The sequence below is a fragment of the Lynx rufus genome, unplaced genomic scaffold (assembly GCF_022079265.1).
Source record: "Lynx rufus isolate CCGP_SWC_20201006 ecotype Redwood Valley unplaced genomic scaffold, mLynRuf1.p SCAF_6, whole genome shotgun sequence".
NCBI lineage: Eukaryota > Metazoa > Chordata > Mammalia > Carnivora > Felidae > Lynx > Lynx rufus.
Window position 1 is genome coordinate 25,096,549 of NW_025814878.1, and position 25,417 is coordinate 25,121,965.

At 42.7% G+C, this 25,417-nt stretch overlaps 1 protein-coding gene and 1 long non-coding RNA gene across 2 annotated transcripts; one reads left to right on the plus strand and one right to left on the minus strand.

The window, feature by feature from the left end:
* Window positions 1–1,842: 1,842 nt before the first annotated feature.
* Window positions 1,843–5,096, minus strand: TCF21 (transcription factor 21). The gene is made up of 2 exons (XM_047102773.1): window positions 4,230–5,096; window positions 1,843–2,462 (listed from the first exon to the last, which is right to left on the minus strand). The coding sequence occupies exons 1-2, from the start codon at window positions 4,677–4,679 to the stop codon at window positions 2,373–2,375; spliced, it is 540 nt and encodes a 179-aa protein (XP_046958729.1). The 5' UTR covers window positions 4,680–5,096; the 3' UTR covers window positions 1,843–2,372.
* On the plus strand, window positions 2,371–9,973 carry LOC124528913 (uncharacterized). The gene is made up of 3 exons (XR_006966254.1): window positions 2,371–2,488; window positions 3,098–3,164; window positions 6,468–9,973. It is a non-coding gene; the product is annotated as an uncharacterized LOC124528913 (long non-coding RNA).
* The last annotated feature ends 15,444 nt before the right edge of the window (window positions 9,974–25,417 follow it).

Here is a 25,417-nt window from a genome sequence, read left to right on the forward strand (position 1 = left end):
CGGGTCAGGCATGGACAGCTCATTTCTGGCCACTTAGTGAAAATCACTGATATTTGCACAGATCTTTTCCTTTATAAAGCAATTACACAAATATAATCTCCTCTGGGTCTTATTAAGGCTGTGCAAGGCAAAAGAGGAAAAGTATGAGTATGATTATGTTAACATTTATCCCCATTTTCAGAGATGAGAAAACTGAGGATCCGAGTGCTTTCAGTGAAAAGCCAGAGGCATAACTAGGGCTTAACTCATATGTTCCCTATTCATAGCCTCATCCTCAAGCTGAAAGCAAAGTCTTCAAATCATAGGAAGGAGACATCGGGCTTAAAAAAAAAAATCCTCTTGCAGTTTGGGGTCCACAGAATGAGCAAGCAGAAGTTTCTTCTCTATGGACCACCTGACTCAAGTGCTCAGAACTGTGAGCAAGTTTGGAAATTTTGCTGAACGTGAAATGCAAACAGTTGGGACTCATCATCTCTGACTTGGATTCAGAATCATGGAGGGGAGGGCACTGGTCCTCTAGTAGAAGTGACCTGACGGAACAGAAGGCGGGAGTTTGGGGAAGGTGGAGGTGGCCAGAGCTTGAAATGCGCTCCTAAAGGTCAAGTGGGGGCTGGGGGAGTGGTAGAAAAGCCAGACGTCCAGAGACGTCCTCCGACGTGCAAATGACAGGGACAGGAACGCAGATTAGAAGTCAGCGATGTTCCCGGCCCTTGGAGAATGGAGAATTGCGCTTGGTAATGCCATCACCGGCCCAGAACCACCAGGCACAGCGGTTCACCTGTCGGGCGAGCTTCGCAGGCTTCTTCCCAAAAGGCCAGGCTGAGGGTGCCACCCACCAAGCAGCCCTGAGGTTGGTCGGAGGTGCAGGAGGTGGAACGGGAGCTCTTACTCCAGGTACCAAACAGAGCCGAGAAAAAGAGGGGAAAGAAGTCGAAAAGAAAGAGCAAATGAAGCGGAAGTTTCAAGGCCCTCTGCGAGGAATAACAGTATAAATAACCGAAGACGTCTTGTAAACACTGCGGTCATAACCCCGAACATTAAACAGCCCGGGGGCATCTGGCTCATCGGCCGCTGCGGGTTGCGCTGGGGCAGCGAGTGAACCCGGTTCCAGGCTCCTCGGCCTCGCCTCTCTGTTTATCTCTACTTAATCTTCCCCGACGAGCTGTTCCGTAGCCTGGACGATGTTTAAATTAAAACCCAGTCTTCCGGAAGTCGTGGCGGGGAGCTGAAGGCGCGGACTACCGGTAACAGTAACCGAGAGGCAGGCACGATTGGTGTTGGAAGTAACTCATTAATTACTAAGAAGAAATCGATAATGTATGTTGCAGCACTCTCTAGATGTTAACACACATCCTCAAGGTTACGGAATTTACACTTCTCGTGACTCGCATTACTTCCTCCCATTCTGGCGCTGTGGGTTGTTCGGGCTCCTGTCTGCGGCTACACAGTTGAAAAACGTGAAATTTACCTGAGTGCCCGTGTCATGAATTACACTGCGAATACACGAAAAGCGGATTTTCCTTTTCTGGTGTGCTTTTCCCTCGGATCGTGTCACTGTTGGTAACTTCAACACTGCCCGTTTGGGTTCACGATTACATTATTTATAATTGTCTTAAAAGTAACCTGCAAACCTGAGACCATAGTTTATTTTGGACATTTCAGTGCAAAATGAGATCTGCACCTTGACAGTGGAAACTGAATCTTTTCCCCTCTCTAGAACTTTGGCTTGAGGTTCAAAAGAACCGCCTTTATTGACAAGCTTCCCCATAGTCCCCAGCTCTTCTGTTACAAATAATTTTTTTTTCCAAAGAAATCACACTAATGTCAGGGCTTTTTAGCAATATAAAGAAAGATTTATTTTTGAAAGTAGCAAAACCTGTTTGAAAAAAATATATATCTTTACGTGAATTACTTTATAAATGTGACTGTCAAAGTCAGCTATTCTATGATCTACAATTTACAACATATTGTACAAAAGATACACGCCGATATGCTCTTATTATCTATTTATATATTTATAATTACGTATGGCACTTGGACCAGCAAGGCTCGCAGAGTCATTCACGGTAGAAGTTAATAAAGTTAAATAGATGGGAATCTTTGTAAGTACAATTGATCTCCTCTGGTTTGGAAACGAATCTCCTCGTCGCTGTAAGTGTTCTCGAGGTGGGGGGGGGGGCAGGGAGAGGAGCGTCGCGAGGGGGAAGCAGAGACAGAGAGCAGGGAGGGCAGGGGTCGCCTTCCCGGGGCCCGCTCCCCCCGGGAGCGCGCCTTTCCCAGACTCGGGCCCGCTCCCCCCGGGAGCGCGCCTTTCCCAGACTCGGGCCCGCTCCCCCCGGGAGCGCGCCTTTCCCAGACTCGCACCTCCAAGGTCAGGATGCTGTGGTTCCACATAAGCGGCTCGCGGTCACCACTTCTTTCAGGTCACTCTCGGGTTTCCCGGCCACCATAAAGGGCCACGTCTGCAGGAAAGAAGAGGGCGTTGGAGGTAAGTGGCAACGGAGGGGGCGGGGGGATGGGGTGGGCTCAGAGCCTGCGACCAGAGAGGAGAGGGCGAGATGGGGGCAGGCGGTGAGTTGTAAAAACCCGTTATCTCTGCAATTTACTCAGGGTTCTAGTGCGCCCGGTGGCTGGATAAAGAAAAAGCAGTGTTGGCGCCAAGTCGCTGCTCGGGGTGTTGGAGCAAAGAGGTTCATCCTAGGTTGTAAGGGAACCCCAAGAGAGGGGCCCTTGGAAAGCCCAAAGTGGCTGGGGCCGTGGCCCAGCCCGGAGGCCGAGGCCACGGTCAGCCTGAGCTGGGCAGCCAAGTAGGACCTCGTGGCAAGTGGATACCGGGTTCGAGGCGAAGCGGCTTTCGGAGGCCTCTTCCGAGGCCGCGGTCAGGTTTCCCGGCCCTCTGGCTTTCACCCCCATCTATTTTTCTCCTGCCAACTTTCATTTCCTCCCTCACACACGCGGGCTTTGACCACAGTTTCTAAACGAACCACTGGTTCTTAAGGGAACAAAAAAAATGCTAATAAAAGAATATACGCGCCTATTTTATTTAACATCATCTTCCTACTGGGCTGAGCGAGCACTGCCTTTTCTCTTCTCCCAGGCGTTCTATAACACAGCTCACTCAAGTTTCCTGTTCAGAGATGAACGCAGCAGCAACTGTAAATGAGGTAAGTACTTTCATTTTGGTTCCAGATTTTAAGAAAGCTATCTACTCACCTTCTTCGAAAGAAATAAAATAAAACTGTGATCAGAGGGGAAAAATATTTACCAGGGTAAAGTGTGCTTCCGCATCCCCTCCCCCCAATTCCTGAAACCAATTCAGTGAGAAGAGGATTCAAAGCTTCAAACCTCTCCCGCTAGTGCTGGCCGATAAGGCGGCTTTCAAGAGGAAAACCTCTCCTTCTTATCATATATAAACAAAGGTGCTAGTAAGTTGTGGTTGTTTTTCTTTAGAGCCTGCAAGTTTTAAAATGAAGTCAAATCAGAAAGGAGTTAAACCATGCTTCTTGCATGGCAACATGCATTTGAGAAAAATTTAGCCTCAATGAGCATTCCTTTTCTTTTTTTTTTAAGACAGACTGAAAGGTCATTACTTTTTAAGATAAAACGTAACACGTTTTTAAATCTTGGGCAAGAGTGACCTATTCGAATATTATTTATGACACTGATGTTTGTGAGAATCTGCGGATTATGCTGATGTGTACTAGAATTCCTGGGATTTAAAAATGTTAACGTGCTTATAAGAGAAATGCAGAATATTTAAGCAGTTGGGGGCTTAATGACAATTATGGGGTCACGAGTTTGTCTATACTATCTAATGGTCCTAAATATACTTGGGAGGGAAGCGGAGCTGGGTGTTTTTATGTACAAAAATTAGAGGGGAAAATCAAGGTCTCGTCGGCTAAAAGAAGAAGAAAGAGATGAATAAAATGCCTTTGTGGGCGCGCAGCATCTCGTCGGGGTTCCCTGTCCCACATCAGCCCTGATGGCGCGGGCGCGGGGGGATCCCTCCTCGCTGCCAGCTCAGGACACTTGCAAAAATCTTAATTGGGCTGCCACGTTAAGCACTTGCATAAATCATCCCCGCTCCAGCGGCTCTCAGCGCGGATCTCCCGCAAAGGTCCCCAGAGGCGCGCGGGGCTGGTGGTGGCCGGGGCGCGCGCGCGCTCACCGCGCCGCGGGCGCGCTGGGCGGGGACGCCCGGCCCGCCTCGCGGGCCCCCGCGGACTTACCAGGTTGACCGGGTGAATGTAACCGTTCTCGTACTTGTCGTTCGCCAGGATCTGCCTCAAGTGCGCGATGTAGCTGGACGCCAGCCTGAGCGTGTCCAGCTTGGAGAGCTTGGTGTCCGGGGGCACCCAGGGCAAGGTGGTCTTGAGCCTGGAGAAGGCCTTGCTCAGCACCCGCATCCGGGCCCTCTCGCGCGCGTTGGCCGCGTTGCGCTGGACCTGCTTCCCCTCCTGGCTGACGCCGCCCAAGGGGCTCTTCTTGGTGGGCGCCTTCCTCCTCTTGCCCAGGCCTCCGCGGCCCTTCTGGGGCGACCCCGCCTCGCAGTTGGAGCTCTCCTCGGTGCTCTCGTTGGAAGTCACAAACTCCTTGCCCGAGTCCATTTTCAGCCCGTCGCAGTCCAGCATCTCCACCTCTTGGAGGTCCTCCACATCGCTGAGGGAGCCGGTGGACATGTTTGGGGGAGAGGATCAGAGAGAGAGAGAGAGAGAGAGAGAGAGAGAGAGGGACAGAGAGCGAGCGAGCGCGAGCCCCGAACCAGTGGGCCCCCGGGGGTGGAGGGCGGAGCGGCCACCTCGTGCTGGGAGCGGGAGTCGGGGGGCTGGTTGAGTCTTACACTCCTTTTCCCCTTCGCAGAGCTGTGAGAAGGAACCGAGAGGGCTTCTGCGGGGAGGAACCCGGCTCTGTGTCCCCACCCCCGGAGTCCTGGCCGCAGAGGAGTGTGAGAGAGCGCTGAGGAATTTGGTGGACACTAGGAATTTATCTGGGGAATAGAGAGGCGGGTCCTTGTAGCCCAGGGGAGGGGCCTGCTAGGCCCCGGCGGACTCTTCGACCCCTTTCACCACCGGAGGGAAACTCCTGCGCACGGATCCCCGTTTCCAACTCGCAGTGTGAATCGACTCAAGGGCCACACGCGAATGCGGGTCACCTTCTTCCGCTAGAGCCGAGGAGGAGCGTGCCCCACCCACAGCCCCTCTCCTGGGCCGTCTCCTCCGGCCTGCTTTCCTTCTTCAGAGGTCCTAGCCGGTTGTTACCCAGGACTTAGGGGAAATGATCAGCTCCTTTTGCCCTTTCTAGGCCTTCGGACCCACCGCAAATCTCACAAGCATCCCCCTGTCGTCCCTCCTTCCCTCCCCCAATTAAAACACCAATTAAAATCCAGGCAGGGGTCGACTCCCTCCCGCCAGCACCCCAGAATGCCCTTGTGGCTTTACCGAGCTATCGTCCCACCTTCACCGGGGTAAATGAAGGAAACAAGTGCTTCACAGAATCTTTAGGATGGGTGCAGAGAAAGCACCAAAGCATCCGTCCGCACCCGGCCACTTTAAAGAGATCAAGGAGCTGCCTGTGTGTACCCAAACATACTAGACCATCGCACGCCCATGTGCAACACACACAGCTTCGTGGGCATGAGATAGAGTAATATGAGTGTGTGGAAAGTATTTTGCTAATTGATCATCTTTTCTTGACGGAATTAAAACTGTCCCCTACATTTCTTTCTAGAGATACATTTAATAATGTCTTAAGACTCTCTCAGCTGCTCTCAGATATTACCTGGCCTGGGACTTGCCCTCGCCCTCCCAATCCTGCTGCCTTTGCGTCTTCCTTACCTCTGTCTTCTTTGCTATCGGGGTTCCCCATATGAAGCTGATATGGCAAAACACTAAGCAGTATTATCCCTTCGGGAAAGGTGTTTTTTGTTTGTTTGCTTGTTTGTTTGTTTGTTTGTTTTCCTATCTCTAATCCCAGCATGGATCATCTTTCCTGGAGAATAAGAAAATCTGGAGAGTGAGTAGAAAAAAGTAAAGGGAACCCGAAAGCCAAGAGGTTGAATACAATCCACAAAATTGGAGAGATGGAGTGAGTGCGCGGATCTCTCTTACTGACTCTTCTCCAGGTTTTCTTTTTCCTTGCAGTTAGGCAGCGAAGACAGAGGCTGGAGCAGAGTGTAAGAGCAGCTTCTGAGGTTTTGGCTGGGAGTCTGCACCCCTCTCCTACATTAAGATATCATATCTCTAATCCGGGGCTCAGCTGGGAATTCACTAACCTCTAACGTTTTGTTTTGTTAGCAGGGTCTTGTTTGCTTTCCCCCATGCTGTAAACTAAACAGATTGTCAGCAAATCAGTCTTTATTAATGAATTAGTGAGAACCCCTCCCCATAATATCTTTGCCCAGGGTCCAAAATTTGTTAATCACCAGCGTAGAGATTTATGAGCTCACTTATTTTCTGTTGTTTGTGCAGGTGGAGCTTTAAATGACCATATCCACCACCAAGATTTATTGTGAGAGTGATTGATGTTATAAACCAGGAACAGGACTCTTCCCACAGCAGGGATGACAGAAATATCAAGTTGAAGTTGCCTTTGTCCTCCTGCACAACTGACCCGGTACTACAACACAGAAGAAGTATAATAATTTAATCCGAGATCTACGACAGCGTTAAGAGAACACCCCGCAGGCCCGCTAAACATTGCCCCAGCTGATTCTTGGGTTTTCCCTCCCATTTCTTGGTCTTAGCAAGGCGTGAGAGTCATGAAAGTGGGCTTTGGCCAGCACTTTGTGCAACGTGTTATGTATTTTTGTAGCTACTGAGGTATCTGCAAAATAACCACAATTTATGTATTTATTTATTCACTGGGACTCTGGAGTGGGATAAAAATTAAGAATCAGAACTATGGCCTTAGCACATGCCAAGCTATTAAGCTATAAAGCTTTTGGTTCCTGGAGCTCATGTTTGAGCTCATGTTTGAGGGGAGGGGGAAGGGTCTGGTTTTCTGCCACATCTCAGTTGTTAGGCTGCTCAGGCTATTTGGGGGATAGCAACCATCATAGAAATAAGTACCAGATTTCTGCTGTCTATGTTTTCAAGGTCTGAAACTTGGAAATAGAAATTTCTGGAAGAGAGCGAGACTAGCTTCATGCCACACATTGATTTATGTGCCTAGCAGTTATTATTATTACCTTTTTTTTTTTTTTTTTTAGATAAGCAAGAATTAAGTCCACTTATCCTACGGTGATACAGTTAGGCTGAGAAGGGCTAGTGGGTTGATAATGAACTTCGGGGTGTTTGCGAAAACTCGCCAAGGGATGGTTACCAGTTTGGGATGTGAAGATGTGGAAAAGGCCATTATTTAGGCGTCCTGATGTGACGTCTTGAAGAAAGATTAATATGAATACTGCATCTTTTCTCTTGACATTTTGTGCCTATCCCTGCTCATAAACACTTAGGGAAAAATGGGTGGGAGAAATTCCTTATTGCTGGATTCTACTAAGAAAATCAGTTAGGCTGTAACTTAAGCTGTGCCAAATTCTCCCCAAATATAAACTATACTCTGTGAGAAGAGAAAGAAAAGAAGCGCTTTTGAGAAGCTGTATTAACTCTTTTGATAACAAGGGAAATACTCTGAACGTTACTGTTTCAAAACGCTAACTAGAAAGCTCATGGTTTGAAGGCGCGAGGTAGTTACTAAAAGTTCTTGCCTCACTTTTAAAGACAGAGTTTATGCCCCAGAGACATCTGGCCAATTTGCAACACACTTCTAACAATTTGTTTTGAAAGACAGACTATCTTCGAAAGATTTCAGTGCTAAGGAAAAATCTAGCTCTAAAGGTTGTAAAATGAAGATTAGGTGTGGAATGTATCCTTGAACTTAAATCCTGGTTTATCAACTGATAACTTTTCAGGAAGTTCCAATTTGATCCAGTCGCGCTTGGATGAAATAATTTGCTTCCTTTTATATGAGAAGGAAAACTTCACAGGCTTCTTCAGAACTGACTTCGTACGCCATCACATTTTCTTTCCCAGGGGTGGGGGGAGTTATGTCTTCAAATGAAAATTTGACTTATTTTCTCGAACTCTCCATTACCTGGCCAGGAAGCACACAGGCTGGCACATTCCCAAAACTGCCAATTCTCTTTGTTTCCCCGTCACTTCTAACGAACACCTCTAGATGTGTTATTCTCTTTACTTAATGGTAACCACCTTTTCAACAATGTCTGGGCCTTCCATGCAAATCAGCGCCCTTTTCTCTGTTCAACCTAATCTGTACCCTTTGTTGTTGATCGTTTTCCATCTCCTGCTTATAAGCCTATTGAACTCTGATTTTTTTTTTTTACCTTTTTAACTTAATTTACAAAATGGGCATTATCTCCCCTTACTTGTTCCAAATCGTAATGGGGCTGACCTATTATATTCTGGCAGTCAACGTGAGTAGAACACTAGTGAGTGAGGTTAGTGGCTATCTAAGGAGGTCAATCTAGTGCTGCAGGGTGTTACTGTTATCTTTACCCAACATCAATTATGATCATCAAAAACCAGAGGTCCTCTCAGTAGTCACCAACCCCTTCTCCCTTTCCGCGTTTAACTCAACTAATTGTACCTCCAAAGCCACAACACTAAGATTTACAGCTGGCAAAAAAAAAAAACACTGAAATCCAAAGAAAGTCCAAATTCCCCATGGCTCTTAGATCCAAGAAGCAACCTTGCTCCACAATGTGACTTTGAAAGCAGCCAAGCACGTGTACATGAAGGACAGAGTTTACCTTAAGAAGTGGGTTGAAGGAAACTCCGGTACGTGGTGAGAGGTAGAAACTCTACAAACTCAGTTTCATGTCTTCCCAAGTCTTCAATATGAGAATAATTGTATCAGACCTACTCGCCATCAGGAAAAAGGAGAGGAAAACTTGAACAACTCTGCAATCGGGTACTGAGTGAGGATCTTTGCCTCACTTCTTCCATCTTCTGTAGAATCTCTCCTTTCGGTTTCACTGTTAAAGAGCTGTTATGTGAAATGAAAATTTTAATAGAACGTGTGCCAGAAACTTTCCACCCGTAACAATGAAGTTTTAGAAAAACTTGCTTGAGTAATGACTTACCTGTATCTTAATGTCAAGGCTGAGAGCAAATCCTCTCAAATTTTCCTAAAAAAATAAATCTTGTGGATTACATGAAAGATAACCTGTGAAGCACATCTACGTTAACTATGTTCATTGATGACTATAAAACAGGCCACCTGGCTGTCAGCCTTCTTCCTGTCGGGTTAGGAGAAGATGCACATTAAAATTGAAGCCTATTTCTGGGGATTAGCTCCTTGTGATTACGTCCTTGTGGCAAGTGCTTTTAGGCTTGAGGAGCGAAGAGTCATGGCGTGTAGATTGCAGGACCAGAAGCAAAGTACTGAGAATGCGACTGCTAACCTCAGGAACATGAAATATTTCCAAGTGGGGTAGTATATTAAAATAGAACCCTAAAGTAATAGATGATCAGAATTGGAAGGGCTGAGAACCTAGGAAAGCCTATATGGCAGGTTCACCTGAGTCATCAATGACAGTATGACCGCTTGAACCTGTGTCCAGATTTGCCTTGTAATGCTCCTTCCATGAGGCCAGAGTGCTTTGAATGGTTTTTCCTAGTTGAATAACAGTAAGATTCATGAAAAAAACTTTTATCCTGTTATTTCCGGTTTAGTACCGAGAATCCGTAACACCTGAACCTTGAATTATATAAAACAAAATAGATTCGGCCGTCCCTGGTTGTAAGTTTACAACTCTGCCTAAGGGGTTCAAGTAGTGTCAATTCCAGAACAACCTTGTTAAAATCTCGTCTCTCCTAGGAGAGCCCCATTGGGCAGGGCAGGGGCCATGCATTCAGTGAGCACGTCCTCAAATCTGCCTTCTTTTCTCCATCTCCTCAGCTAAATTCTGGTTCAAGTCATCAAAACCTTTTCCGCAGATGACTTTGAAAGTCTCCAAGAGATGGGGGCGCCTGGGTGGCTCACTCGGTTGGGCATCCGACTTCGGCCCAGGTCATGATCTCACAGTTTGTGGGTTCGAGCCCCGCTGTCGGGCCCTGTGCTGACAGCTCGGAGCCTGGAGCCTGCTTCGGATTCTGTGTCTCCTCCTCTCTCTGTTCCTCCCCTGATCACACCCTGTCTCTCTCTCTCTTTCTCTCTCTCAAAAATAAATAAAGATTAAAAAAAACTTTTTTAAAAAGTCTCTAAGAAGATTCTTTTGTTTCTATTCCTGTCCTTTTAAAATCCATTTCCAACAGAGTGGTCCAAGTTATTCCACTGCTTCAAATCCCTTAAAGCTTCCCATTGTATTTGATATAAAATCCAAATTCCTTATCACGGCTGGCATGATTCTACTTTGCTTACCACCTTCCAACCACACTGGCCCATGTCCGTGTCCCTCAATGACACTGTATCCCTGCTTACCTTAGGACCTTTGTCCTGGTTCTTTCTGTTGAGATGCTTCTCTTTAGCTCTCTGCATGATTGGCTCCTTGCTTTTCAGGCCTGAGCTCAAATGTCACCTTCTCTGTTAGAACTTCCTTGAGCATCCACACTTAGGAATATTTTTGTCCATCACCCCCCTTTATTTATTAGCAATAGTGATAGTAGCTACCATTTACTAAATGTTTATCACAAACCAGACACTGTTGTAAGCACTTTCCAGATTAATCCATTTCGTTCTAATAACAATTTTGTGACATAGGAACCTTACAGATGAAAAAACCAATGCATAGAGAGATTAGGAAATGTGTTTCACTCAGAAAGTGGCTGTTGCAGTTGTCCATTGCCGTGTAACCACCCAAATTAGCGATGTAAGTTATTTCTCTTATTTCTGTGGGTTGACTGGGTTCAGCTAGGTGACACCCAGCGTCTCAGCAGGGATGGCTAGAACAGGCAGGGACTGGTCAGGCGTCTCTCTATATGTAGCCTCTCCACATGGCTTCCCCCGCATGGCAGTCTCAGGTGGTTGAACTTCTTACATGGTGGCTGGCTTCTTTCTGTGTGAACATTCCACAGGACCCAGAAGGAAACTGAAAGTCTTCTTATGATCTATCTTTGGAAGACAGACAACATCACTTCTGCTTCATTCTGTTTGTCAAAATCAAGTCATGGGGCCTGCCCAGAGTCAAGGGAAGGGACCTATACAAGAATATGAATCCCAGGAGGTATAGTTCAATGGCAGGGGTGGCATTGGTGGTTATCATCCTTGGAGACTGGTGAATAAATGGCAGAGTCAAGATTGAAACACAATCTGACTCTAGAGCCTTTACTTTAAATAGTTAACATGTTGTGAAATTATTTCGTTTCATTTCATGTTTATGATTGTCGGTTGACTCCCCTTCCTCCCTCCTCGCTATAATGAAAGCTTTAGGAGTGCAGGGACTTTGTGTGCCTTGCTCAGTTTTGGGCTCTGAGCCTAGAGCAGGGCTGCAAAATAATACGCACTTAATAAATAGTTGGCAAATGAATGAATGGATGTTCTAGACCATAGCATATGGAAAGTACGCTGTAAACCATAAGATATTTATTTAGAGAACTAACAAAACACCAAAAATAAGGTGGCTCAGACAAACCACAAACTTACTTCTCTCTCTCTTATCCATGCAGACCTAGGCAGTGGTCCAGGATGGATGAGTAACTGCCCCACAAAGACACACTAAGACTGGGGTTCCATCTGTCTTGTTGCTTTCGTCCTTGAGTGGAGGTGCCTTCCCATACAGAGACGAAGTCTGCTTACCCTTAACAGTTCTCAGGAAGGGGGCAGAAAAATGGTGAAGGGTAAATGGGCTCCTTATAGGAAGATCTGGAAGTTATACATATCACTTCTGCTCCCATCATATCAGCCTCTTTAGCCGGAAAAGGAAAAGTTTGGAAGTACAGTCTCTAAATATGCTCAGCCTAAATTCGGAGTTGGGGGGATCCGTTTATAAAAAGAAGGGAAGCCAATTCCGTCTCTGCCAGTACATTTGTAGCACAAAGGATTAAGTTGACATATGTGGAGTAGTAGAATAGTTTGACTCTGATAGAAAATGCAGATCACAAGTTCTATGAAGTTTATGATGAGTTCAAATCAAGTATCCGTGGGCTTCAGTCCTTATTTGGAGCTCGGAAAATATTTAACAACCTACCTCTGACTTCGTATGTGAGTGCGCTCATCCATGTGGACCAGTCCAAGCACAGCGGTCACTAATTTCTACTCAGTGAATGGCTTTATAGAGTTGCTGTTTTTGAAGATCAACCAGTGAAAAATGTGCAGGTTGTTAAGGCTATTACTAACAACCATTGGCCCTCACTAAAGGCCCCTAAGTTGCTTATTTAATTGGGGGGAGAGGACACAAGTCAGTCCATACCACTTCTCTTTAGAAACTGTGACTGGAAAAATGTGTGTTTTTTAATTCATTATTATTTCCAATTTTCAGACTACTCGGGATTAAGATATCCCTAAGGCTGTTGTGTCATTTGAGGGTTTACCATATACCAATGTCATTATACCGATGTCAATGACAACCCTAAGAATAACAAACTCCCAGCATTGTTTGTCTTAGTTTTTATTCTTTGAGGGATCATTAGGAGGAAGAGCTTTAAATCCAGATTCATGGTCTATGACGAGGAGGGTCATCTGATACTCATTCCTAAAATTTGCAAAGGGCAATCCTCCTAAAGAAAGGAGGACCATTCTTTAGTCAGAAGCTCTAAATCAATTCTAAAGAAGCCATTAGTAGAAGAATCTAGGAATTCTTTATCCAGTGCCTTTGAGTATACCACACAGCTCCCACACAGAAATAGACATGGGTTAGATCAATTCGGTAATAAAATTTGCCAAACGTTTTTGGGGGATTACTTATAGACAAAACAAACAATGGATTGACTGCACTGGGGTCTTTTTCACTGGTCACTCTGACATATTTTAGATAAAGCCAGTATTCTTTTCTTTTTTTTTTTAATTTTTAAAAATATTTTTATTTATTTTTGATAGAGAGAGACAGAGCACAAGCGGGGGAGGGGCAGAGAGAGAAGGAGACACAGAATCCCAAGCAGGCTCCAGACTCCGAGCTGTCGGCACAGAGCCCGATGCAGGGCTCGAACTCACAAATTGCAAGATCATGACCTGGGTCAAAGTCAGACGCTCAACCGACTGAGCCACCCCAGTGCCCCAAGCCAGTATTATTTTCAGCTAGAATGCTGGGCAGACCCTAAACTTCCCCTTACATGAATAAGTGAGTTCTTTTTTCTTTTAACCCAATTGCAACACTGACCACAATGAAATAGTCTGCCCAAGAAGGGTAGACTAAAACACTTCTCAAATGAATTTGGGCAGAAGGGTGAACTAAATGTTAAATGTATAATAATCCCATCCCACTAAACTATAAAACCTGAATATCCTTAAAAGAATCATGACTTTTGCTCCTCTTGTCCTTTTCTCTGTGACAGAGCGGAACGCTTTTGGACTGTGTAAGAAGAGACCAGATCCAACTTCTGCTTACATGACTAACTAGTTGTGTGAGCTCAGATAGGTCTCTTAGTTATGCTGGCTTTTACTGTTCTGTTTAATATGGTGCAAGCAGGGATGGGGTGCATTAGCTTAGAGGATATATGTAAATGATTTAGTTTAGTGATTAACATGCAGTGAATACTTATAAATATTGATGGCTGTTCTGATGTTGGATGTTATAATTGTCGCTAAGGCCCTGTTTTTAAAAAAAATTTTAACGTTTATTCATTTTTCAGAGACAGAGAGAGACAGAGTGAAAGTGGGGTTGGGGCAGAGTGAGAGAGGGACACAGAATCCAAAGCGGGCTCCAGGCTCCGAGCTGTCAGCACAGAGCCCGACGCGGGGCTCGAACTCATGAACCGTGAGATCATGACCTGAGCCGAAGTCGGATGCTTAACCGACTAAGCCATCCAGGTGCCCATCTAAGGCCCTTTTGACAGTAGCATTCTGTTGTTTGTTGTTGTTGTTGTTGAATAAGAGCAACAACAAACAACACACAAAGAAGATACACCTTGTCTAAAACCTAAACCTTAAAAAGTGTGTGTGGTCAAGGGAGAGGAGTAATTCCAATAAAATCTAGATTTCTGTTATTTTGGTTGAAAAGCAGCTATGGTCTCAGTCATAAAATTAAAATTATCTTCAGCATTAAGTTATAGCTACTCTAGTCTTTCCCCTCACCTTCTGGTGATTTGAAGGATTGTTTCATTAGCGATCATTTTTTTCTTCCACATTAAATTTATTTAGTCCAGATCATGTAGAATAAATAGATAGCATGTTTTGTAAGAGCCTCATAATAAGCAATTTATACCACTGATATATATTGTTTATACTTATATTTATATCACCCTTTTATTAGGGGATAAAATATTATTTTATTTTATTATTTTATTTTAAAACTTTTTAAATATTTACTCATTTTTGAGAGAGAGAGAGTGTGAGCCAGAGGGAGGCAGAGAGGGAGGGGGACAGAGGACCTGAAGCAGGCTCTGTGCTGCCAGCCGTGAGTCTGATGCCGGGCTCGAACTCATAGACCGCGAGATCGTGATCTGAGCTGAAGTCGGACGCTCAAGCGACTGAGCCACCCAGGCGCCCCAGGGATGATTATTTTAAAATTGATACTGGGTTAGCATCCCTTTTGAATACTTTGTGATTTTTATGAAGGATTGAAATTCTATTAACAAATGATTTTCCCTTTTGCCTGGGTATGGGTACATCCTAAATAATTGCTTCAGTTTCTTACAAAAGGAAATTAAACTATTCACAGTGAGGATGATCTGCTTCTGTGTTTGGGTTTGTATTACCGACGTTTAAAATTAGATCTCACTAAAACAAAATAAAACCACAAAGCAAAGAAGCAAAAAAAAAAAAAAAAAACTTGCTGCACTGACGGCTAAAATGATCACATCCTAGGATCTTGCCTCCAAGTTCATTGTCACCAAGAAAGACCAATACCTTGAATAGCCCTTGTCTGTTCATGACTGGCAAATGAATTCAGAGATCTTTTTATTTTATTTTATTTTATTTTTATTTAATATTCTTTTAAATATTTATTTTGAGAGAGAGAGAGAGAGAGAAAGAGAGTGTGTGAGTGGGGGAGGAGCAGAGAGAGAGGGAGCGAGAGAATCCCAAGCAGACTCCGTGCTGTCAGGGCAGAGCCCAACGTGGGGCTCGATCTCACAACCGTGAGATCCTGACCTGACCTGAAATCAAGAGTCATATACTTAACCAGCCGAGTCACCCAGGTGCCCTGAATTCAGGGATTTTAAAGCTTGTATTCATTTCCTAGGGTTACTATAATCAATTACCACAAACTGAGTGACTTACAACAACAGAAATTTGTTCTCTCACAGTTCTGGAGTCCAGAAGTTGAAAATCGAGGTGTTCATAAGGCCACACTCTCTCTCTGAAGGTTCTAGGGAAGTACCCTCCCTTGCCCTTTTCCCTTCTGGTGGTGCCCGTGTTCCTTTGCTTGTGGCCACATTACGTTGCTTACCATCTTCATCATCAGAGGGGCTTCTCTTGGGGTGTTTTTGTATCCTTTCCTGTCTTTTATAATCATACTCGCATTAAGTTTAGGGCACATTCTAGTCTACTAGGATCTCATTTTGATTCTTACCTTTATTATATCTGCAAAGATCCTATGTCTGGATAAGAGTCACATTCTGAGGTTTTGGGTGGATGTGAATTTTGGAGAGATACTTCAAACCACATAAGTCTCCATTTTTGTGATTTACACTACATATGACCATGAGCCAGGGTCTAAGTTGGGTCTTCACGGACTGAAAGAATTAGAGTGGGTAAAAAATATATAATTAGTTATTTATTTGCATCATGAAGAAATTTAAACTTATATTGGATCTTTATATGCATGGCAAATGGCCAAACTTCACTTCTGGTGATGGGGGGAACCCCCAACCAATAAACCAAATGCACTCTTTAAAATGGCATTCTTCAATAAAAGTTTTAAGCTTACAGAACAGAAGGAAAAATAATCATACTTTTCTAATAATATATTTACATCTATTTAATGATGTCCCATGAAATGGAGACAGGTAATAGAATCATGAAGCCGCGATTTTTTTAATGTTTATTTATTTTTGAGAGAGAGAGACCCAGAGCACGAGCGAGGCAGATAGAGAAGGAGACACAGAATCCAAGGCAGGCTCCAGGCTCTGAGCTATCAGCACAGAGCCTGACGTGGGGCTCCAACTCACGAACTGCAAGATCATGACCTGAGCCGAAGTCGGATACTCAACCCACCGAGTCACCCAGGCGCCCCTGTGAAGTCTCTGTTTTAATGTTACTCAAATACATATATCTATTTTAATTTTTACATATATATTTATATTCACATACATTTCAAATCTTATGAAAGATCAAGTCTTAAAAAAATTATCTAGGAACTGAACCAATGATTGCATGTATGGTTCATTATTTTGCCTTTAAAGAGAAATTTCAAAAATTAATCTATAGTTATGTTAAAAGCATGAAAGGCTGAAGTGTCTCACCTTTGAATATTTAATCTCTACTAAGTAACTACCCAGTTCCAATTATTTTGTATTCTTAGCTCCCCCTTACATTGCCTTTCTTTAAAAACTGTTCAAAGTCAATATCTAATGCTGGATAATCTTACACTAAATATGGTGGCCTTCCCCATTCCTTGTGGACTTTTATCCATTACATCAGAAGCCTCATAGACTTCCCAAACAATAGATAGCCTTAGAAACATTACGTAGATTATGCAAATTTGATGGCATTTCTTTTGTTTTCTTATTTATGGTAATTTTTTTCCATTGTGGAAGAAGCCTTGTGAAAGACTTTCTTCCTTTCTTTCCTTCCTTTCTTTCTTTCTTTCTTTCTTTCTTTCTTTCTTTCTTTCTTTCTTTTTCTTTCTTTCTTTCTTTTTTAAATGTTTATTTCTTTATTTTGAGAGAGAGGGAGTGAGCATGAGTGGGGGAGGGACAGAAAAAGAGGGAGAGAGAGAATCCCAAGCAGATTCCACGCTTAGCACGGAGCCTGATCTCACAACTGTGAGATCATGACCTGAACCTAAATCAAGAGTTAGACACTTAACCAACTGAGTCACTCAGGCACCCCAAACAGATCTCTTTTTTTTCCCCCTTTGGGTTCTTTCAGTTGTGTTATTACTTCACCGAAAGGTCAGGATATACTCTCTTTTTTTGATTAAAGAAATCTTAATTTAAAAGATGACATGAATGCAATACAACCAATGAAAATTTATTATGGATGCAGGGAATGGTCTGTGTTGTTTGGCCATTTGGTGGAAACTGGGGCCAATAAGGACCCGGCCAGCTGCTCTGCCCAACACAAGTGCTGTCCTGTCCCCATCTCCGTTCACACAACCAGTTCACCGATAAACAGGGACAGCTAACTGAATTTCTCTTCTTTGTCATGATATAACAAATCTTTGGAGTACACAACATTTTCTTCTCAACATTGACAAATACAAATGAAGAAAAGAATGAATAACTGTTCTTCATAAAGAGCCATTAATTATAAACTTGCAAATAAGTAAATCAAATACTCGCAAACACAGTTACAAATGAGAGAAGGTGTGTTTGGAGTAAGGATTCCATTGCTAAAATACAAGTTTGCAAAACATTAATTTAAAGGCCCTCAGAAAGTAAGAGACCATATATGTGTTCTGGCATTTACCTTTAATTATGGCATTTGTGATATTTGGTTAAGACTGTTATTTAATACAATGATTTTGATCACATTCTAGCCTCAGTGAGCTTTGGGAGTGATTTCAACTTTAGCATGGAAGTAAAAACATATTTCTATTTTTTCCCTGCAGGATATTGTCAAGACAAAGGTCCTTTGTTTGCACTGTAGGTTTGTAAAGATTATGGAATGCCTTAAATGGTCAAGATAGAACGTGGGACATCATACAATGAGCTGTCTGGTTTCTAGGGATTTGTATTTTAATGCTTTGCACTGTATTGGGAAACGTAATTTCAGCACATGACCTTGATGGGTTGAAGATAGGGTAGAGATGGCAAGCAAACCCTCTTCCTCCATGGTTTTCTTTCTATTGGGGTTTTTGGTGAGATAGGAGAACTGACTTGGGTCTTGAACAGCAACTAATACTAATAGAAGTCCACTCAATTGGTGGAAGAAATACATGACTTCCCTGAGACATTCTCTAGGTGTGCTGTCATCACTAAATTATTTAGTGATGCTTGGTTCGGATGTGTTCTTTTTTTTTCTTAAACAAAATATTGACATATAAAAACAACTCATGTTGTATCAGACATTAATCTTGGGTGCTAGAGGGGTTATTGACACGTATCATGTGAAACTAGTTGAAAGAGTAAGGTATCTTAAGCTTCTGCAGATGTGTGTGTGTGTGTGTGTGTGTGTGTGTGTGTGTGTGTGTGTTATCTTTCTCACATCCCAGAACACTCATGAATTTTTAAGTCAAGTGATGTTTTTTTTTTTTTTAAATTCCAAGGACTGTTGAAACTCAGACCTCTTAAGAAATAAAATACCTTGGACCAATATTCTTTTTTTATGACATAAAAAAGAAATGCCACGTGCACAAGGCTAATGGCTTGTTGTAAGTTAGCAGCACACTCCTACATCTTACAATTTTCTCTACGGGGAAAATATCGGGAGTGATGATGCCTTCTTTCGACTGCTTATTTCTGGAATGCTAGACCCCTACACTCACACAACTTACTTGCATTGTCTCCATATGTACAAAACCGTTAGGGGGTATTTTCATTGTTAGGACAATCCGGTGCCATTTTCTCCCCCTTGAAATATGAAGATAACTGAGATAGAACTGATATTTTGGGAAAGAGCTTAAATTATCTAAACAACTGCCTTCCTTCCCTGTTCAATAAATAGAATTGTAAATTAAAAAATATTTTGTCAATTTTAGCTTTCTTTTCTTATTTTAGTTTTAGGTCTGGTCCCTATTCAGGTAAAAATGTTCTGTTTTATTTAAAGCTATATCCAAAAGAGCGAGATGAATTATCCTTTTATTTTTGGCTTTTTATCATTAGTTTCCTTTGAAGACACGGATGGTGCATGATGTTCTATTGCGATTAACAACTACCGCATCATAAACCAAGCTCAGCTCAGAGCTGCAAACTAGTGGAAACAAAAAAACTTAAATGCCTCTGACAAAGGAAGAGAGGGTTTTAAATAGAGTTGGGAAGGCATAAGTTATGATGAGGGTTGTGGGTAACTCTATAGGGTAAGGAGCTATTGACCTGTCCACCAAGTTACTGAAACCTCTCCCGGAGCTCCAGGAAGGAAAATAAAGTGTTAGTAGAAGTTTCCTGTGATCCTTCCTCATCGTGACATAGGATCCCTTGGGAAATCTGCTGCTGTTTCAGGGTCTGTCTACGTCTATGCGGAGCCGTGCTATCTTCCCAATGTCATGTTCTAAGCCTCTGAGCAACTTATCCAATTAACTCTTACTCACTCACATGCCATCTTCATGGGCAGATCTTCCCAAGATGCCTATCTCTCACATTTGAATTTGACTTTAAAAAAAAATTTTTTTTAGTGTTTATTTATTTTTTGAGAGAGAGAGAGAGAGCAGGAGAGGTGCAGAGAGAGATGGAGACACAGAATCTGAAGCAGGATTCAAACTCTGAGATCATGACCTGAGCCGTAGTCAGTTGCTTAACCGACTGAGCCACCCAGGCGTCCCGAGTTTTACTTTTAAATGGGCTCGTTAAGGGGCGCCTGGGTGGCGCAGTCGGTTAAGCGTCCGACTTCAGCCAGGTCACGATCTCGCGGTCCGGGAGTTCGAGCCCCGCGTCAGGCTCTGGGCTGATGGCTCGGAGCCTGGAGCCTGTTTCCGATTCTGTGTCTCCCTCTCTCTGCCCCTCCCCCGTTCATGCTCTGTCTCTCTCTGTCCCAAAAATAAATAAACGTTGAAAAAAAAAATAAATAAATGGGCTCGTTAAATGTCCATGTTAATGTTAAAATTTAGCAGACTGAAGCCATTTCTTCAAAAGCCTGATCAACTTAGAGATTGCATTAGGTGAAATAAAAAACACAGACAATGAAACATCGAGATTTAGCATTTTAGAGACATTATGACAGCACTTTAATTTTTGGCAGCTTTGTTGAAGTATAATTTACATAGTATTCAATTTACCCTCACAATTCAATGATTTTAGTAAGTGTACAGAGTTGTGCAGCTCTCACTATAATTCAATTTGAGATCATTTCTATTACTCCAGAAAGTTCTCTCTTGCCCATTAGCAGTTAATTCTCACTCCTGTCCCCAGCCCTAGGCAATCATTGAACTTCTTTCTGTGCCTATAAATTTGCCTTTTCTAGACACATTAGATAAATGATAAATCATATAAATCATAGAATATATGATCTTTTGCATTTTCCTTCTTTCACTTAGCATCATGTTTTGTTTTGTTTTGTTTGCTTTGTTTTTGGAGAGAGAGTAAGAGCATGAGCAGTGAGGGGGCAGAGAGAGAGAGAGAGAGAGAGAGAGAGAGAGAGAATCTTAAGCAGTGTCCATGCTCATCACAGAACCTGACATGGGGCTTGATCCCACGATCCTGGGATCCTGACCTGAGCTGAAATCAAGAGTTGGAAGCTCAACCGACTGAGCCACCCAGGCGCCCCTAGAATAATGCTGATCCATATTATAGCATATAGTAGTATTTTGTTCTTTTTAGTTGGTGAATGATAGTCCTGCATTTTGATTTTTTAACCGGGGGTTTGGCATACCGTGGAAACACGGAACCAACTAAAGGACAGAACTTGACTTCACTGTTAACAACTGTAAGCCAAGTGTTTTAGAGAGAAACAATGAGATAAGTACTTTCCCTTCACTTTTGAGAACTGGAGTGGAACACGATGACTAGTTTCTCATCATTTCTACTTAGACCTGTTACGGAAATAACACTGCAGTTTGTTCTGGGGAGGTTGTAATAGAGTTAGCAGCTTTTTAAATATGTATCAGTTACTCCTGAGAGAGAAGCTATGTTCCTACCGTGACCTCTTTATACAGACACTGGCTGGGACATAGTCTCTCACCTCTAGTCTCCCAGGTTACATTAGATATGAAGAAAGAGGCAACAAATCAGTAACAATGTAAAATAGAAGACAAAGGCTTAAAATTATACAGCAGGGAAAATGATATGAGCTACAGTTACACTCAACATTATGGATTAATCGCAGGAACAAAATATTGAATGAAAATTTCAAAGCCACGGAGATTCACCGTGACCATTTATATATATAATTAATACTAATAATATACATCATATTATATAATAATTAAATTATTATATGTTATAAATAATATAAGTAATAAATACTTATATATAAATTATATAAAGAAATAGTTATAATTCTATATAAATAATTATTTAATTATAAAATTATATATAAATTATATATAATTGTATCTCATGAAACTATTTGGAAACACAAAACTCAGAAGAGTGATTTTATCTAAGGGTAGTAGAAGAGGGAGCACAAAAGTGGATTCACTTGTGCATTAAATGGATTTTGGGTGTTTGTCTTCATGTGTCTGGTGAGGCTCTGCTTCCTGGTTATGTCTTTTCCCTGTGTCCTCCCCTGGCTAAAGGGGCTAAAGGTCATTATTATAAGTGCAACTACTCCCATGCATGAGGGTTCTGCCCTCATGACCTAGTCTTCACCCAAAAACCTCACCTCTAATACCATGACTTTGGGGTTTAGCTTTCAACAGATGAATCCGGGGAGGGGGAACAAGCGTTAGGTCTATAATAATGGCTTTTATTGCTGTGTTTCAGAACTTACATATGGATTGCATATCTCTCTTTTGTGCGGATTAAATATTATATAATTATATCACTGTGGGATATCAACCATGAAACAAGCTTGATACAATCCATATGTTGTATAAAGTCATTAACCCATCATGTCTTCTCAGATGATGTGGAAATGTTTTTATTTCTAATAAAGCCATTCTTTGATAGTATTAAATATTTCAAATGTTGACATTCAAAAGAAAATCTGCTCTCCACTCTCCAGGAGTATGTCAGGACGGACTACCTGTTGAAAGTGGTAACTTGGGTGAGGCCAAACAATTTTTTACAGACTGAGTATCTTTGGGGTTCATTGCCTTTGGGATTGATTATCCAGTTCTCTTTCTCATTCACCTTGTGGGACTTTTCACTACTCATTAAACACCTCCATTAGAGAGGAGGGAAAGGAAAGGAGAGGGGGTGAAATTCAAAACGCCCTATGTTATTTCAGTGTTGGTTAGCAAGCTGTGCTGGTAAGAGCTATAGGACAGGCACTGAAATTAATGGCTATGCTCAATATTGTTGGTTATCTGTGAAATTCACTTTAAGGTGTCCTTTCTTACATTTTTTAGATAGAGTTCCAATCAAAAATGGGCCTTTTGGATGGGTTCTGCATCACGTGACAGAAAGCCCATCGTGATATAAGCAAAGGGAAATTTATTGGCTCTTGCGGGTGAAAAGTCCAAGGATGTGGTTGGGTCAGTACATCTAGGTTTGGCACTTAAATCCATCACTGGAACACGGCCCACATTTCTCCCCTGCCTTCTGCTGGGTTGACTTCTTTATCAGGCTCCAAATGGAATCAGCATCACTGACTGAGAGTTTGAACATCCTTGCTCCCATGAGTAACCTTAGTGGAAAAGGGGAGAATGCTCTTTTCCCACAACTCGGGTAAAGGCTCACGGTGACTCAATGGCTCTGACAGGCTCACTGAACACCACACAGACTTATCGCTGAAAAAGTCCGTGGTTACCTGCTCTTTTTAGTTTTCCCTCAGGCACAGATAAAAATCTAGAGTAGATCATATCTGTGATCTTGACTTTCACTTCTTATCCTCATAATCAGGATTTTTTTCTTTACCAATATTCTGAACTTGCTCTTTTAAGGCCACTATCAATTCTGATGATAAAAACAATTGTCTCTTCCTGGTTTTCATCCTCTTTGGTTTTTTCATATAGCGTTGGCTGCTGGATTGTTATTGGTTTATTATAAAAATTATATATGTTTTACTACCATTGTACGCAAGTAATGCATAGGTATGGTTCAAATAAAGCAGAAGTATCTTAATCAAGAAACGAAAGTCACACATTATACTTCTTCCAGTGCCTTCTTTTCCAATGTGGTGGTCACCAAGTACTGAAAATTTACCTATTACTGTATTCTCTATCTATCTATCTATCTATCATCTATCATCTTTTCATCAATAGAAATACAGGCATACTTTGCTTTATTGCACTTTGAAGATACTGGGTTTTTTGTTTTTTACAAATTGAGTTTGTGTCAACCTCGCAGCAAGCAAGTCAATCAGCACCATTTTTCCAATTACATTTGCTCACTTTCTGTCTCTGAGTCACATTTTGGCAATTCTTCTAACATTTCAAACTCTTCATGTTGGTCTGTGATCAGTGATCTTTGAGGTTGCAATGATCTTTGATCTCTTGTAATTGAGTTGGGGGTGCCCTGAACCACAGCCATACAAAGGAGTGAACTTACTTGAGAAATGTGTGTGCCATCCTGCTCTACTGACCCATCTCTTCCCCTGCCTGTCTGTCTCTCTTCCTCTTTTTCTCTCTCTCCTGTCCAGTTTCCCTATTCCTTGAGGTGCAGCAATATTGAAATTGGGCCAGTTAATAACCCTTCCATAGCTTTTAAGTGTTTGAGCAAAGAGTCACAGGTCTCTCACTTTAAATCAAAAGCTAGAAATGATTACGCTTGGTAGGGAAAGAACATGGAAAGCTGAGATAGGCCAAAAGGTAGGCTTCTCGCACTAAACACTCAAATTGTGACTACAAAGGGAAAGTTCTTGAAGGAAATTAAAAGTGCTACTCCAGGGAACACACTAATGATAAGCAAGTGTAATAGCTTATTGCTGATAAAGAGAAACTTTTAGTGGTCTGGATAGAAGATCAAACCAGCCACAACATCCATTCAGCCAAAGGCTAATGCAGAGCAAGACCCTAACTCTCTTCACTTCTGTGAAGGCTGAGAGAGGTGAGGAAGCTGGAGAAGAAAAGTGCGAGGGACACTGGACGACTCAGCCAGCTAAGCACCAGGCTCTTGATTTCGGCTCAGGTCACGATCTCAAGGTTCATGGGATCGAGCCCTGCATCCGGCTCTGTGCTAGAGGCCGCTTGGAGTTCGCCCTCTCCCTCTCTCTCTCTGCGCCTCCCCAGTTCACACGCCCTCTCTCTCTCTCTCTCAGTGTAAATAAATAAACATTGGTTGGTTCATGAGGTTTATGGAAAAAAGCCATCTCCAGAACATAAAAGTGCAGGGTGAAGCAGCAGCAAGTTATCCAGAAGATCTGCTAAGACAATTAGTGAAGGTAGCTACACTAAACGGATTAAAAAAAAATTATGTTTATTTATTTTTGAGAGAGACAGAGACAGAATGCGAGTGGGTTAGGGGCAGAGAAAGAGAGAGGGAGACACAGAATCCGAAGCGGGCTCCAGGCTCTGAGCTGTCATCAGAGAGCCCGGCGCAGGGCTCGAACTCATGAGCTGTGAGATCATGACCTGAGCCGAAGTCGGACGCGCAACCGATTCAGCCACCCAGGCGCCCCTAAACAGATTTTTAATATAGGCAAACAGCCTTCTAGTGGAAGAAGATGCCATCTAAGACTTTCATAGCTAGAGAGGAGAAGTCAATAACTTGTCTTTGCCTGGCTTCAAACCTCAACAGACAAGCTGACTTTCTTGTTAGAGGCGAAAGCAGTTGGTGACTTTCAATCGAAGCCAATGTTCATTTACCATTCCAAAATTTCAGCACCCTTAATAATTATGCTAAATATACTCTGCCTATATTCTATAAATGGAACAGTAGAGTGTGGATGATAGCACATCTGTCTGCAATACAATTTACTGAACATTTTAAGCCCACTGTTGAAATCTACTGCTCAGAAGAAAAAAAAAAAGATTCCTTTCAAAATATTACTGCTCATTAACAGTACTCTGGGTCATCCCAGAAGTCTGATGGAGATGTACAATGAGATTAGTGTTTAATGTCTGCTACTACGTCTTTTTTGCAGCCCATGGATCAAGGAGTCATTTTGACTTTCAAGTCTTATTATATAAGAAATACACTTTGTAAGGCCTTAGACAGTGATTCCTCTGATGGATCTGGGAAAAGTACATTAAAAACCCCCTGGAAAGAATTCACCATTCTAGGTGCCATTAAGACCATTTGTGATTTATGGAAAGGGTCACAATATCCACATTAAGAGGAGTTTAGGAGAAGTTGATTCCAACCTTTATGGATGACTTTAAGGGGTCAAGACTTCAGTGGAGGAAGTAACTGCAGATATGGCGGAAACAGCAGGAGAACTAGAATTAGAAGTGGAACCAAAAGATGGGACTGAATTGCCGTAATCTCATGATCAAACTTGAATG